The sequence below is a fragment of the Mytilus californianus genome, unplaced genomic scaffold, assembly GCF_021869535.1.
Source record: "Mytilus californianus isolate M0D057914Y unplaced genomic scaffold, xbMytCali1.0.p SCAF_6, whole genome shotgun sequence".
Taxonomy (NCBI): domain Eukaryota; kingdom Metazoa; phylum Mollusca; class Bivalvia; order Mytilida; family Mytilidae; genus Mytilus; species Mytilus californianus.
The window spans coordinates 31,703,094-31,718,204 of NW_026262712.1; the positions used below are offsets into that span (position 1 = coordinate 31,703,094).

The 15,111-nt window shown below is 31.6% G+C and overlaps 1 protein-coding gene across 1 annotated transcript; it reads right to left on the bottom strand.

The window, feature by feature from the left end:
- Window positions 1–965: 965 nt before the first annotated feature.
- LOC127706841 (DNA-directed RNA polymerase II subunit RPB4-like) lies at window positions 966–8,584 on the bottom strand. Its single transcript, XM_052211558.1, has 5 exons — window positions 8,460–8,584; window positions 6,968–7,025; window positions 4,766–4,888; window positions 4,176–4,271; window positions 966–3,168 (listed from the first exon to the last, which is right to left on the bottom strand). Exons 1-5 carry the CDS (start codon window positions 8,539–8,541, stop codon window positions 3,090–3,092), a joined length of 438 nt encoding a protein of 145 aa, XP_052067518.1. The 5' UTR covers window positions 8,542–8,584; the 3' UTR covers window positions 966–3,089.
- Window positions 8,585–15,111: the final 6,527 nt, after the last annotated feature.

A 15,111-nucleotide genomic window follows, 5' to 3' on the forward strand; every position in this document is an offset into this window, starting at 1 on the left:
AAGTTTGCTTAAACTAGGGTTTTCATTTTAATCATATATTGAATAAATTGCTTCGCCGAGCGCAGCTGGATACGACCGCAGAGGTCCAACCCTGTTCAGTTGAGGCAAAAATGGACACAATATTCGCACTTGATACAGGTCTGAATTTTGGATTGAAATTAAATATTTGACACATAATAGGTTTCTGACACAGAATACCTGTAGTCAAAGAACTTAGAATTGGTTATATGATTTGAATTTATATTCAATTTTTTGCTTTTGTGCAATACACTATGCTGTTGCAAATTGCCCCCCCCCCCCTTTTTTGCAAAGAAAAGATAAAATTTGAAGAATTTTTTTCTTTTTAATTTCTGAAATCTTGAGAAACATAGACAAAGCTGATATAAACCTATGATATAAATTTCATAACCAGCCTACAAGAAATGTAAGTACAACACACTGTCTTTCTAACTGGTCTGACATATTGCTGATATAAATCTCATAAATATCTGGCAAAACTTGGACAGAACTTACACTGCAATTTTAAATAGTCTCCATTTCTAAGAACAATAACTCCTGCAAAAATAATTGATCTGTGCTGATTTTCATATTCATCGGAAACATTGCTGATATAAATGTTGGTTGAGGTGACAAGTAAAATCACAAAAATACTGAACTCTGAGGAAAATTAAAAACAGAAAGTCCCAAATCAGATGGCAAAATCAAAAGCTCAAACACATCAAACAAATGAATAACAACTGTCATATACTGACTTGGTACAGGCATTTTCTTATGTAGAAAATGGTGGATTAAACCTAGTTTTAAAGCTAGCTAAACCTCTCACTTGTACGACAGTCGCATCAAATTTCATCACATTGACAATGATGTGTGAACAAAACAAACAGGAAAGATACCAAAGGGGCATTAATACTCCATTGTCGAAAAAATAAACTGACAATGCCATGGCTAAAAAGGAAAAACACCAACATGCTAGCATTTTTAATTCAATTTCCTATAGAATTAACATTTCTAAGGGACATACTCCTTGCTGTGGAGTGAATTTATCAGTGCTGATATTTGAAACTCGTCCAGCCATTGCTGATACTTCAAATGTTTTTATACCTTTGATATAAATTTCAGAAATATTTGTCGAGAAATGTAGACTTGAAATTAAATTATTCATACTAAAAAAGAAAACAAAATTTTCATGAAAAAAGATATTGTAATACATGTACTTCTAACAGATATCAGTTGCACAATGACACACAAAAAAAACATCTCGAGTTCAATGCATAATTTCAAGTTTGTTTTATGATCAATCAATTATGCTTATCAATAAACAGCCTCTTTGAGTTCCTGCAAACAATTTTCAGGACAACCAGCTTCATATGATCTGAATCAAGAAAACAATTTGTGTACAATTTTTAAACATTTATTTACAAAATGACTGTACAATAATAGTCATGTTCTTCATAGTAATAAAGATGAGACAAATTATGAAATGAAATAACCTTACATAATTAAACATTCTTACAAAACATTTGTAAACTAGCTTTTATCATTAACTGAATTAAAATCCAAAGATCATCTGTCTTAATCTTATGATTTAAGGATGTTCGCTTCTCTTGTTTTTGATTTTTTGTCAGATATTCGGAATCCTTTGGTTTTATCCATGTTTTTCCATTAAGAAATTTTGTCCACTAACCCCTACTTTCTTTTCATAATTTTATTACATATAGTTTAAAAAGCCATATTTGAAAATCTTATAAAATCCTTGTTATTTTTTCAATTTTTTTAAAGAAAAAGGGTGTCAATGTTAAATGTATGAAAATTCTAGAGAGAATCATTTCCCGCCAAATTTTCAATGGCTTATATCTCGAAAACAAGCACACGGACCCTTCATTTTTTTCTGCTTTTTTAGTTCCTTCATTAATATACTATCAATTTATGACATTCTTTCAAAAAGCTTGTTATTTTGAAACAGAGTAGCGAACATCCTTAAACATTGTCTTATTTTGTCAGAAAAAAATTGTTATAACAGAGGGCAATCCATTAAAATGAATGTTGGCAGGTAGAAAAAAAGTCTTCTAAAACCCAGACAACCAATGTACTTTCTTTGTGCAGTTTTGTATACATCAAATAGCAACAATGAAATAAAATGAAATAATTCTTATATGATTTGCATATTAGAGAATATGTTGATATGATTGGTTGAGAGGACTTCCGGTAGTTGTTCTTGACGTTGTTTATTTTTCGATAGACGACATTGACCAAACTTCTTTTCGTAACCAATGTAAACAAGATGGCGGCTTTAATGACACAATCCGGATCGACGTTAACCAAATTTATTTTCAATTCGCGTTAATAGGTCTTAATAGTTAAATTAAATAAAAAACACAAAACATTCGTTTGAATGATAATAAGAGTTTTTGTTGTTTATTTTTTATCAGATTGCAAATTTCATGGAGTACATATTTTTGCTTTAACCAACAAATATATTCATGCGCCAGGCCTATTCAATGACACAAATATATAATTTACGTGTGATAGAGGTTCCGAGTGTTGAAAAATAAATTCCTTATTTCCAATTTTAAAGAATTATAAGGATTAAACGCATTTTTAAAGGAATTTATTGGTGTATAGACTGTACCAAGTCACTCACAAACATATCATAAAAGTCCTTCGGACTTTTATTTGTTTGTGAGTGAATTGGTCGAATTTATACACCAATAAATTCCTTTAAAAAGGCGTTTAATCCTATAATAAAATGAAACGAAATGAACGAAAACTTTTGTATGAATGAAATCTACAATGTTTAAATGCATTTTAAATATTTACCTGTACATGCATTTTTTTGTCTTATAGTATTACAAATGCTCTTATGGGCTTAACTGTAATTTAGACTTTTATGGACACAATAAATATTGTTAAAATTTTACAGATTGGTGGCAGAGTGTGCAATACGTCTTTACTCTGATCTTACTTTAAATTGTGTATTAAAATTGTGTATTTAAATGACAAGTAAAGTACTTCAAATTATACCAAAAAAAGTTACATATAATGAAACCATCTCTGATCTCTGTTTAAATCAACAAAATGACAAATGTACATTAATACTGAAAGCTCCTTTTAGTCTGAATATCTTCTAGTATGTGTTGTAGTTCTTCATCTTCAAATCTACCCTCCAAACTAAAACATATATAAAGAATTCATTAAAACATGTACATATAGTTATTTCAAAATGGTTGAAAAAAAAAGGCACAAATTGTTTTGTTATAAATTAGGCTGTTAGTTTTATCATTTGAATTGTTTCATATTTTTCATGATGGGGCCTTTTATAGAGGAATATATGGTATGGGTTTTTTTTTCATTGTTGAAGGAGGTAGCTTATCATTGCTTCCATCCACTTCATTTGAACTTGGTGGGAAAGTTGTCATTGGCAATCATACCACATCTCCTTATTTTTATATTTATAAGCTAGAAATGGTAATTTTTCACTGTAATTTTCAGGAAATGTACCTGAAAACTTCATATCACAAAATTAAAAAAAAGTTTACCAAAAAAACTAATTCTTTATAATAAAACCCTTATTTACTTCACAGCACGCAAATGCATGGAAAAAGTAACATACAAAAATACTGAACTCTGAGGTAAATTCTAAACGGAAGGTCCCTAAGCAAATGGCAAAATCAAAAGCTCAAACAAAAGTGAAAGCATTAATTAATGAAGTAAGACAGATATGATCTACACTTCAAGCTTTTTAAAATATGTGGAAAGTGTTATTTTTTTATAAAATAATACAATATCTTGACATAAAAATATAAAGATTAACATGGAAGAGCAAGGCGGTTTCAAATATTCAAAAAGAAGAATGATTATGTAGATAAGATTTCGAATGACATAATTTGAGTTCGAGTATTTCCCTTGGCCGCCATTTTGGAGTAATAAACAGTTTTTTGTGTTATTTGACTAACCAAATCGAAACATGCAATACAGGCATGTCTGATTAGAGGTCCTATCTCAATGTATTGGTGAATTAAGCAAGGTGAAAAGAAATAAAATTTGTTAAGAAAAAAATATTTCTGAACTTTAAAGGTTAGTATAGAGGTTGAATTTGGCTGATCTATAAAAGCAAGATGATGAAAGGGAAGTAACTCTTACTCAAATTCTGCCAATCAATACTTCTCTATACATACCTTGGTATGAGAGACTTAGCTTCTTCTGCATTATCAGGACACAAGTTTGCAAGAGCTGCCAACTCAAACTTGTGTAACTTCTTCTGCATTAACAGACTGAAATAAAACATTCAGAAGTGTAAAAACAACATATGCTTCAAAGAAATAAATGAAAGATATCTTCAAGAAATTTTCAAAACAACAAGCTCTACACTTATAGGCTGTATTTGTTCCCAGTTTTAGTTTCTCAAATGAAATGTTTTGTTCCATGTTTTAATCTTTTAAATGTGATGTTTTGCTCCCGAGTATTATTCTTTCATAGTAATGTTTTGTTTCAGGTTTTTATCTTCAAAGTAATGTTTTGTTTTTAAGTTTTGATCTCTCAAATGTAATTGTTAGTTTTTAAAACTCCCAAATGTTATATTTTGTTCCAAGATTTAATCTCTCGAATGTAATGTTTTGTTCCCTGTTTTTAAATTCTCAAATAAGTCAGTCTGTTTCCGGTTTTAATCTCTCAAATGCAATGTTTTGTTCAAAGTTTTAACCATTAAAATGTAATGTTTTATTATTCCCTTTTTTGGGATGCCAAATCCCCCTTACAGTCCTCTTACCTTCTTACTGCAGTGATAGTCTCTCTATTTTTAAACTTTGAGAATCGGCTGGTATAATTCAGTGTCTTCATAAAAACTTCTGATAATTCCTGCTCTTCTTCTGCGCTTTCGTTCTGTTGTTTCCTGTGTAAAAGAGCATATTTAGATAATCAAAGATCTTTTAAAGTTTGAAATACTGTTCAGGTCGAAGCTTGATACAGCTTTGGATTTGGATTGTGATTAAATATTTGACACAGCATAGGTTTCTAACACAGATTGAATGTGGTCTAAGAACTTAAAAATTTTAAATTGGACATTCACCTATTATGGTCCAATATCCAAAATCTAAATACATGGTTAGATTCAGCATATCAAAGAACCCCAAGAATTCAATTTTTGATGAAATCATACAAAAGTTTAATTTTGGACCCTTTTGACCTCAATGTGGACAAAGTTGATAACGGGGCCCAAAAATAAAAAATCTAAATACATGGTTAGATTCAGCATATCAAAGAACCCCATATATTCAATTTTTGTTGAAATCAAACAAAGTTTAATTTTGGACCCCTATTTGGACCAACTTGAAAACTGGGCCCATAATCAAAAATCTAAATACATGTTTAGATTCAGCATATCAAAGAACCCTAAGAATTCAATTTTTGTTAAAATCAAACTAAGTTTAATTTTGGACCCTTTGGACCTTAATGTAGACCAATTTGAAAACGGAACCAAAATTTAAGAATCTAAATACACAGTTAGATTCGGCATATCAAAGAACCCCAATAATTCAATTTTTGATGAAATTAAACAAAGTTTAATTTTGGACCCTTTGGACCTCAATGTGGACCAATTTAAAAACGGGGCCCAAAATCCAAAAACTAAATACACGGTTAGATTCAGCATATTAAAGAACCCCATGAAATCAAGAATAAAACCCCATTGAAATTGGTCAAGAAATAAGCAATTTATAGGAAGTATCTTCTTTTGCACAATCCTGTGCTATTAAATATTTCTTGCTATTGCGCAATACTGTACAATTGACAATTTCTTGCTATTGCGCAATATTGTGCTATTGGATATTTCTTGCTATTGCGCAATACTGTGCAATTGAAGATTTCTTGCTATTGCGCAATACTGTGCAATTGAAGATTTCTTGCTATTGTGCAATACTGTGCAATTGAAAATTTCTTGCTATTGCACAATACTTATTATATAATAATTTACACATCCTGTTTGGTGTGTATCTCCTACCATATCATTATTATTTGATTTTAAATATAAATCAGAAATAACCAACTTAAAATGGAAAATTTTAAAAGAAACAAAAAAGGAAAAAAAGAAAAAAAAGGAAAAAAAAATAAATCCCCCCCCCAAAATTTTTTGAACCCCCATTATGATTCATCACCCCCAAACTCAATCCCAGCCTTCCCTTTGTGGTATGGTACCTTGCAGTACAATTTCAGAGAGATCCATACACTTGAACACAAGTTATTGTCTGGAAACTAGAAAAAAATGTGTTTTTTGGCCCCTTTTTGGCCCCAAATTCCTAAACGTTTAGGGCAATTACCCCCAAACTCAAACCCAGCTTTCCCTTTGTAATATGGAACCTTGTAGTACAATTTCAGAAAGATCCATACACTTACACACAAGTTATTGTCATGAAACTAGAAAAATGCTTGTTTTTTGCCCCTTTTTTGGCCCCTAATTCCTAAAATTTGGAGGCAATTACCCCCAAAATCAATCCCAGCATTCCTTTAGTGATATGGAACCTTGTGGTACAATGTCAGAGAGATCCATACACTAACACACAAGTTATGTCTGGAAGTTACAAAAATGCTTATTTTTGGCCCCTAATTCCTTTACTGTTATTACCATAACCCCCAAAATCAATCCCAACCTTCCTTTTGTGGTATTGAACCTTGTGGTAAAATTTCATAAAGATCCATTCACTTAAACTAAAGTTAGAGTGCGAAAACCAATGTGTCTTCGGACGACGCCGATGACGACGCCAACGTCATACCAATATACGACCACAAAAATTTTTTTGCGGTCGTATAAAAATTGTAAAGGTGAGGGATGTATCAATACAATGTACATGAACACTTGTTGATTTTAATGACCAAAAGGTGGACATCATGAAAGTAGCCAAATTTACCTACTGTCAACTTTGCTCGAGGAAAGTAAGACACTGGGAGAATAATGAATTATATGACAGAACCTTACCTATGGTCCAGTAACATCTGTACTTCTGATATCAGTAAAGTTTCTGCATTCTCAAACTCTGTAAAAATATCAATAACCACAGTTACAAAAATGATTCAAATTGACAAGAAAAATTACACAAAATACAATAAATAGTACACAAAATACAATAAATAGTACACAAAATACAATAAATAGTACACAACAGCAATATGACATGTTTATATGATTGGTTCATAAATAAGAATTAGCAATGTACATGTACCAGCATGACCAGCTGTCATTCCAAAGGTTAGTCAGACATGTGGCAATGTCCAGTAATAAATGGTTTGGTCCAGTAAAATGTCATCAATTACTGGACCAAATGACCATTGTAGATGTAAGAATTTTGTAATACTCATAATGTAAAAGACTACTGAAACACTGACTGGTCCAGCAAGGTTTGAATAGTTACTGGATTGAAAGACCACTGAGGTCCAAAAAACCTTCAGAACCTCTTCTGTACAAATGTACATGTGCAGTACACAATTGGTTATTCAGTTAAAAATCACTCATGGTAAGATACGAACATACACACAAAAATGAGATATTAATCACAGTTACTCTCCATAATTGTTTTCAAGGTAATATCCAAAATTATCATAAGTTTAGATTAAACAAGGACCATAACTCTGCACATAATCATCAGACTGGAACAAAATTCGAACTTGATCTGTAACTTGTCATGATAAAACTATACACCAATTATCAAATCAATATCTTCAAGCACGAAGAAAAAAATGTGGAAAACTGATTTGTCTGACTGACTGATGGACAGAGTGCAAACCTTATGTCCCCTTCGACTTCCTCTGTAGGGGACTAATAAAACATCATTTTAGGGCAATAACTCCAATATACAGTTGATTGACAGTTTTTGTCATTTAACTTGAAAAATATATTTTTTAAATCTTCTCCTTCATGTGGGATAATTTTTTTCTGTAAAATCAGGGATCGCCATTAATGAAAATTTCATTCTGGTAAAAGTTATTCTCAATTTGACATATAATTGTTGCAATGTAATTTGTCATGAAATTATTTTGCATTTTACAATTGATTGTCTAATCCTGTACTTGTTAAACAAAGAAGGGGGATGAGAATTGCAGATTCAATAATAGCATGTGTTTGAAGGAATTAATTCAAAGTGTATCCAATAAGGAGGTGTGTTACTGTTATGATTACCAATGTCAATGATTGTGCAAGAATCATGGTTTTGTTTCATTTAAGTTTTAACCCAGAAACAATAGCATACATCATGTTGCCTGTTACTTTTTGTTTGTGTTTCTGTTTGGAGTTTATTTACATGTAAATGATTTTTGTGATGTCATTACGCCATGTAAATAAATAATTTTTAGAGATCATATTTTCAAAATTTCGATCTGTAAACAAAGCCTGTCAACGGTACTTTTGTCCAATAGGTATGATGAACCTTAATTCTTAGCCAAACAAGATATAAATATATATCTTTTTTAAAAACCTTTAGGGAAAAGTAATTCAGACGCGTCCTCTTCTTCTTGTTCGTTAGGAAGAGGTTGTGTGTGTCCACTGGGAGTCGCCATGTTGATTTATTTGTTGTACCGTAATATGGAAAACACCAGAAAGAATCCGAAGGCAGTGCATCTAAAGACCAATATGACGCACCGTAACAACGTAACGCATATTTTGGCCTGACTTGTTTGGTAAACTATTTAATTTTCATAAATCAAATGGATTGGTAGAAAAAATGTGTCCAATTTAGATCACAAAAAATATAAGATAAAATGAAAGTTTTCTGTTGGAAACGCACGATAAAAGTTGATTACCGTTTCGATTTAGAGTTTTTTTTTAGATTTCAGTTCATACACACCAAATTGCACCTATTTTGACAGTTTTTTCACCTTCGTTTATTAAAGAAATTGAAAAGGGGGTTTCCATTCTGTGTTTATTTTGTAGATGTTTCTTTATTTACTCTACAGTTGAATACATACAGAATCATAGAAAAATGAGTTTAATTGAGCCGATCTCAAAACGATCCAAGATTCTGTAATGAGGAGTGTCTATAAAATTGCACGCATGCTTAACTACACATCCGCAAAAATCGAAAAACTGAAGTTTTGCTGCTTTTTGTCTATATTTTTGGAACAATTTGACATTATCATTAAGTATTTTGTACGTAATGGATGCCCGTGGTATATTTTTATTGCTCTTTTTTCAACTTGAGTCGACTTTTTGTGGACGTCGCAGGACGTGACGTTTCCATAAGTTTTACCTTTTCCCCCTGGATACTTCATCTGTTGCTATATAATGTGACCGTTTTGTTTATCTGTAAGTACATTCTGATTCAGTTATGTTGAAAAACATGCATAATAACAAATAATAAAATTACACATTGTTTAGTCTTTTAGAAAACATATGAGATTTCCATCGCTTTTTTTTTAATGTGCGCAAATTGGGTTCTCGGTGACTTAACATGCGTTTACTATGTACGAATGGATTGCGCTTTCGAAGTGGAGTAAAAAAAGACCGAGGTAAATAAAAGTGTATAAACTTTTTTTTTCAATTGCAGGGCCGATTCCTCACGGTATTTTACGGTAGGAACCGATCCTATAACTAAAGAGAGAAAGTAAAAATATTTATAAATTGAAGAAGACTGTATGTTTCCCCTATCAAATTTGGTCATATGAATAATTTACAATGTGTAAAATCTTATAAAAATACATGCTTACTAGAAAAACCCGCGCGGTTGAAGACTACTTGAAATGTTTATGGTGATACACAGCTTGAGTTCGTGTTTCTCAAACTGTTTTTATGCACTGATGCAGTATGTTGATAGTTTTGATTAGTTTGTCAGTTCTTCTTCCATAGGAGTTTGAATGTCCAGTTAGTAGGTTCTGTCTCGGTGTTACACGGGTTCTCCTAGAACGGAGGAAATAACTCAGAGAAGAAGAAGACAACCTAAAACACTGATGATTAAAACATTTCTCAGTGGTGCTACTTTGTAGTATTTATTTTTATTTTTCGAAAGGTGCGAGTCAAGTTCTGTCTCTGTGTGATACGGGTGCTCCAAGAACGGAGGAAATAACTGATAGCGAGTTTATAGTATTTTTTATCGAGTGGTGTGAGTTCTGTCTCTGGTTGCTCCGAGAAAGAGGAATTTACTAAGAGAAGGAGAAAACAATCTTTTGATTAAACACATTTCTTCGAGTTGTCATAAATTCAAGACAAATTGCAATCTCCCATACAGACAGAGTTGTCGTCAACTTCTTCTTCTTTCCTCTATATCTTCCTCCAATAGTTGGAGTACACCAACCTTACTGAATTAAGGTTGGTTAATCCTTATAAAAATTATTAAGTGAATACCTAACTATTTAAAAATAACATTATGTACAGTTAAATCCCTGCAAAGATACTAATAATAACTTCTATGTACATTAAAAATGGGTCACAGTTTAAAAGTTATTAATAAAATTTTTTAAAATAAAAAAGTTTTGAATATTATTTACAGGGCATGCATTATAGTAAAAAATCTTTACATTTACTAAACAATGTTACTTAAAGGTAAAAAATAACGAGTTTTCAGCTTCCTGCCTGCTACATGCTGGAGTTACTACATCTGTCTATGAGCATTACTAGGCGATATAAAATCAATAAAATCATGCATATAAGCTTATATGTCCTAAGCGATCTAATTATGCATAGCCATTATCTATCTGTTATATATATATATATATGTGAAGCTACTGGGTATTAAAGCTAACGGTAAACATGTACATTTATTCCAACTATAGGTATATCTTTTTTCATAAGATTTCATTCACTGATGAAATAGGAAATTCATTCTTTTGATACATCAAGGATTTGTACAAATCCTTGGATACATTTATATTGTTGTTGAATTCATATATATTGAATTCATATATTTTGGAGCAAACGTATGATTTTTATTATTTTTTTAAGGGGGAATGGGGGATGGATTGGCACATCCTGCATTTTTTCAACAAAAAAAAGGATAAAGCCTTTTTATTTCAAATTTATTTACCCCCCCCTTTTCCGTTTTTACCCCCCCCCCCCCACCCCCCCCCCCCCCCCCCCCAATAAAAATCAAATGTTAGCTTGCTTACCTCTGAAATCTTTTTCATACATTACTTACTTGTGAAGTTGCATTTTAAAAAGTCCCAAATGTGTACGACATTCATCTTTTACTTGACATGGTTCTTTTATATAAAATTATTAGATTTTTTAATTTCTTGAGAAAAAACTCTCGGCTGAAGGGAAGTAAAAAAAAAAGGTTTGTTTAAACTGTAACTAACATTAACTGGTATATGGCCATTTTAGTTTCTAATCTGTTTAATTTTGCAACCTCTTCTAAATGCAAAATGTACTACTTCTTTCTTGAAACGTCGTACAAGTCAGATACAAAACAAAGGTAACAAAAAAACAGGCCGGAAACAAACTGCCGTATAGTTCTTCTGCACTTGTAGTCAGGTCAAGGTCCTCGGCTATCGCCTCGGACCTTCACCTGACTACTCGTGCAGAAAAACTATCCGGCAACGGTTGTTACCAGCCTATTTCTTTGTTACCTTTGTATTGTATCTAATACACACCGATACGCCAAACTTTAAATCACACCAGGTAAAGAAAGAAGTGAATAGATTTAACAGAGACTATTACCGATCGTATGCCACCTATTGTATATAATCAGCGCATTAGCCGAAACTTATCCAGTTCCAAAAACTAGACTTAATTTGTATCAATTTAACAATCCTTTCCTCCTGCTACTTCTCAGGCTCTGGAACAATTATTCATACTAGTAGATATACGACTCTATCCATACCTTAAAAAAGTTTTGGCAACAGAGCTCGAGGTTTCGACGGAATCATAATATACATTTTAGTTACTTTTCAAGTTTTGGAAGATAGGAAGATTTTGACTAATTTACGAATATATTCTTTTAGTTTAACCTATTTAGTATATATTTTGTAAAGCGGAAAGAGTTCCATATGGCACCCCCACCCAAAAATATTTTTCCCGATTAGAAAACATTCTAAAAAGGGTTTTTTTAAGGGGAGCTTTATAAAAAAAATGGGGCATGGCTTTTTGGGGGGTTTAAAAAAATAATTGGAAAAAAAATGTTAAAAAAATATTACAAAGTAGTTGCTTTTCATGTGGGCCATTTTCTGTTGACAACCTTTTTTTTTTTTCTTAATATTCATTACATTTGACATATTTTCCAGTTTCCTGTTTTCGGATATTTCATGATAAAAATCTTAGATTTTGTCTCAAAATAGTGATTTCTGGTCATGAACATTTTGTCAGTTTCCGTATAAAATCAAGTTTTTTTTTATCATGTAACAGTTAACAAATTTTCCGGTGTTTTCGTAGATTTTATGATAAAATCTTAGTTTAGTCATCAAAATATTAATATTTTGTTCCTTTTGTTATATACGGCTGTCATTCGGTATATCGAGAAAAATGATCGTAAAAGAATACCTAACGGTGGTCAAGCATTGCGATCGGATCATGAATATAATTAATTGTAATTCTACTTCAAAATCTGTGAAAAATCTGCTGTATTTTCAAAACGCGGAACAAAATTAATCCGAAAAAAAAATTATGTCTGTCAAAATGACTCAACTTTCTCAATAATACTGTGCAATAAGATAAAGAAAATATGCAGTACTTTATGAGAAAACACAAAAGGCGCAACACAAGTCTATTGGATTCTTTAAAAAAAAGCACGTTTTGTACCTATAATGGTCACATTCCAATATATAATGATATATTTGAAACTGAATCTTTAGTGTGTCAGATAGTACAGTAAAATAAAAGTTTTTTCCCTTGAAACCGTTCATTTTGTTTTTGAAAACATTGAATTTTGTTGATTTTTCATCAAAATTGATCGTGAAAGATCGGGCAACGCATTATCTTGATCGTGAAAGACAAGGCGTGACCAGACAGACGCAGAACGTTTGCGCTTTTTTTACCTGCAACTCTAAATGGATATTTTATTTGCAAAAGCATACAGAACATGCTATGGCAATACATAATATATACACAATGTGACAAAAGACTGATAATAGAGAACAATACAATAATAACATAACTAACCAATAATATCAGATCTAGCTTTCCATGCATTCTTTAAATAGTTACAGAGCTTAATTGTAAGCGATCTAGAATTAGCTTTCAACAAACAAGATAGTTTAAAAACATGAACAATAATAGCGAGGCAGAAAAAAAATTCTAATTGCCCTATATGCTGGACATACCAATACAAAATGGAATTCATTCTCAACACATTTCATTTTACAACATACACATAAACGCATTTCTCTTGGTATATCAGAGAAGCGACCAACTTCAACATTTAGTTTCAAAGTACCACTTCGTAGTTTCGTAAGAATGTGAACATAATTCTCAAGACAAAAATCAAACTTTATACTTCTATATACACTTAATTTTTCACAGTCACATATATCTGCTGACCATTTTTGTAGATATTGGTCTTTAATGCGTGTCTTTATAGCATCAAACGATATATTAATATAAAGGACATTTGCGCTTTAAACTTTGATACACCTGAACAAAATTGACAAGACATTTACAATTTTTATCTATAAAAGTTTATCTGTAATCTTTAGAAAATTTACCAAAGTCATACAAAAGATGTTCACATATTCTTTGAAAGTTCTTCCGAACAAACGGCAAAATCAGAAAAAAATATTCGGGTAAACCAGACATATTATAAAAAATATAGTATACGTTTCTGGATAAACGATAGAAAAAACGAAACTTTTATGGATGGAACATTTAAATTATGACCGAAAGTCTATAATTAACTTTCTTATTAGTGGATTAAAATTGGAAACTATATTCCTCTTGTGGTTATTCTGTTGCATGAATAGTCCGAGGAACTGTACCATCATAGTTTATCCAAGCTTTTCTTTTTATTCCCCATTTCCATTCTCAATTTTATTGTTTCAATTTGTGAAGACCGAAATTTTATTTTTAAACCACCTGCTGTACCTTTTAGAAAGAGTCATGGTTTTTATAAGGAATTTACTCCCATCCACCCTCTTGGAGTGTTGTCGTTTTCATCTGACACAAGCATGATGGGGAAAGGTTGATGCTTTTAGCTGTATATAAATATATGAATGTTTTGTGTTGTTTTATATTAAATGATTTTTTATGCTATGTTGACAAAGCGCAAATGTCCTATTGAAAAAGCGCAAATGTCCTATTGAAAAGGCGCAAATGTTCTAAAAATGTAAGCGCAAATGTCCATTAAAAAAAGCGCAAATGTCCTATCAAAAAGCGCAAACGTCCCTCACCGGACCAGGTTTAATAATCAGAAAACAATATTTCTTTTACCAATTGATATACTTGCAACTAGTTGAAGCGTGTAATTACTTCAGTAAGAACGAACATTAATGCTTTCATTTTTTTTTTCACTTTTTAAATTTCAACACTTTTCCTTAAAATTTATTAAAATAACTAAAAGCGTGTCTAGATAAGTAGATTTCCAAGATAAAAGGACCTTAAATTTTCGAAAAGTAAAAGTATATAGGTATCTATAATGCTTAATGCATCCGCCCTAGAAATATATGCATATGGACGCGTTTTGATTTTGTTTGTGTAAGGGTTGTTACTTTCAGTTATATGGAATGTCCTTCGTGTGTACATCGTATGACAATATTGGTTAATTTATTTTTTATTTCGTGGCTGCGCTGACATAAACTGAAAAGGTACTAAGATAACGTTATTTTACTTGATTGTTTGATCAGTCTGTTAACAATAGCTGTACCTCATTTTACCAACTTAGTGGGGAAATTACCAATCAACTTACCTCGCGATCGATTGTGCATGATGCCCAGCTTGAATTGTAATTTAGCCGATTAGGTTCTATTCTCAATCTTAAACTTGTATAAGAAATCAAAACTTATGAAGGACGGACAAATAGACTGATATTGCTATAAAGCACATAGTCGGTGTGGTATTATAAAATAATCAGATCCAATCGCATTGCACTATTATAGCCCTATTCACCAACAAAAGAGAACCGGAATGAGTCATGCAAATCCAATATTTGCTATACCAATTAAAATATAAATTATCATATAATTAGATAATGATTAGAACGTTTTCGTAGA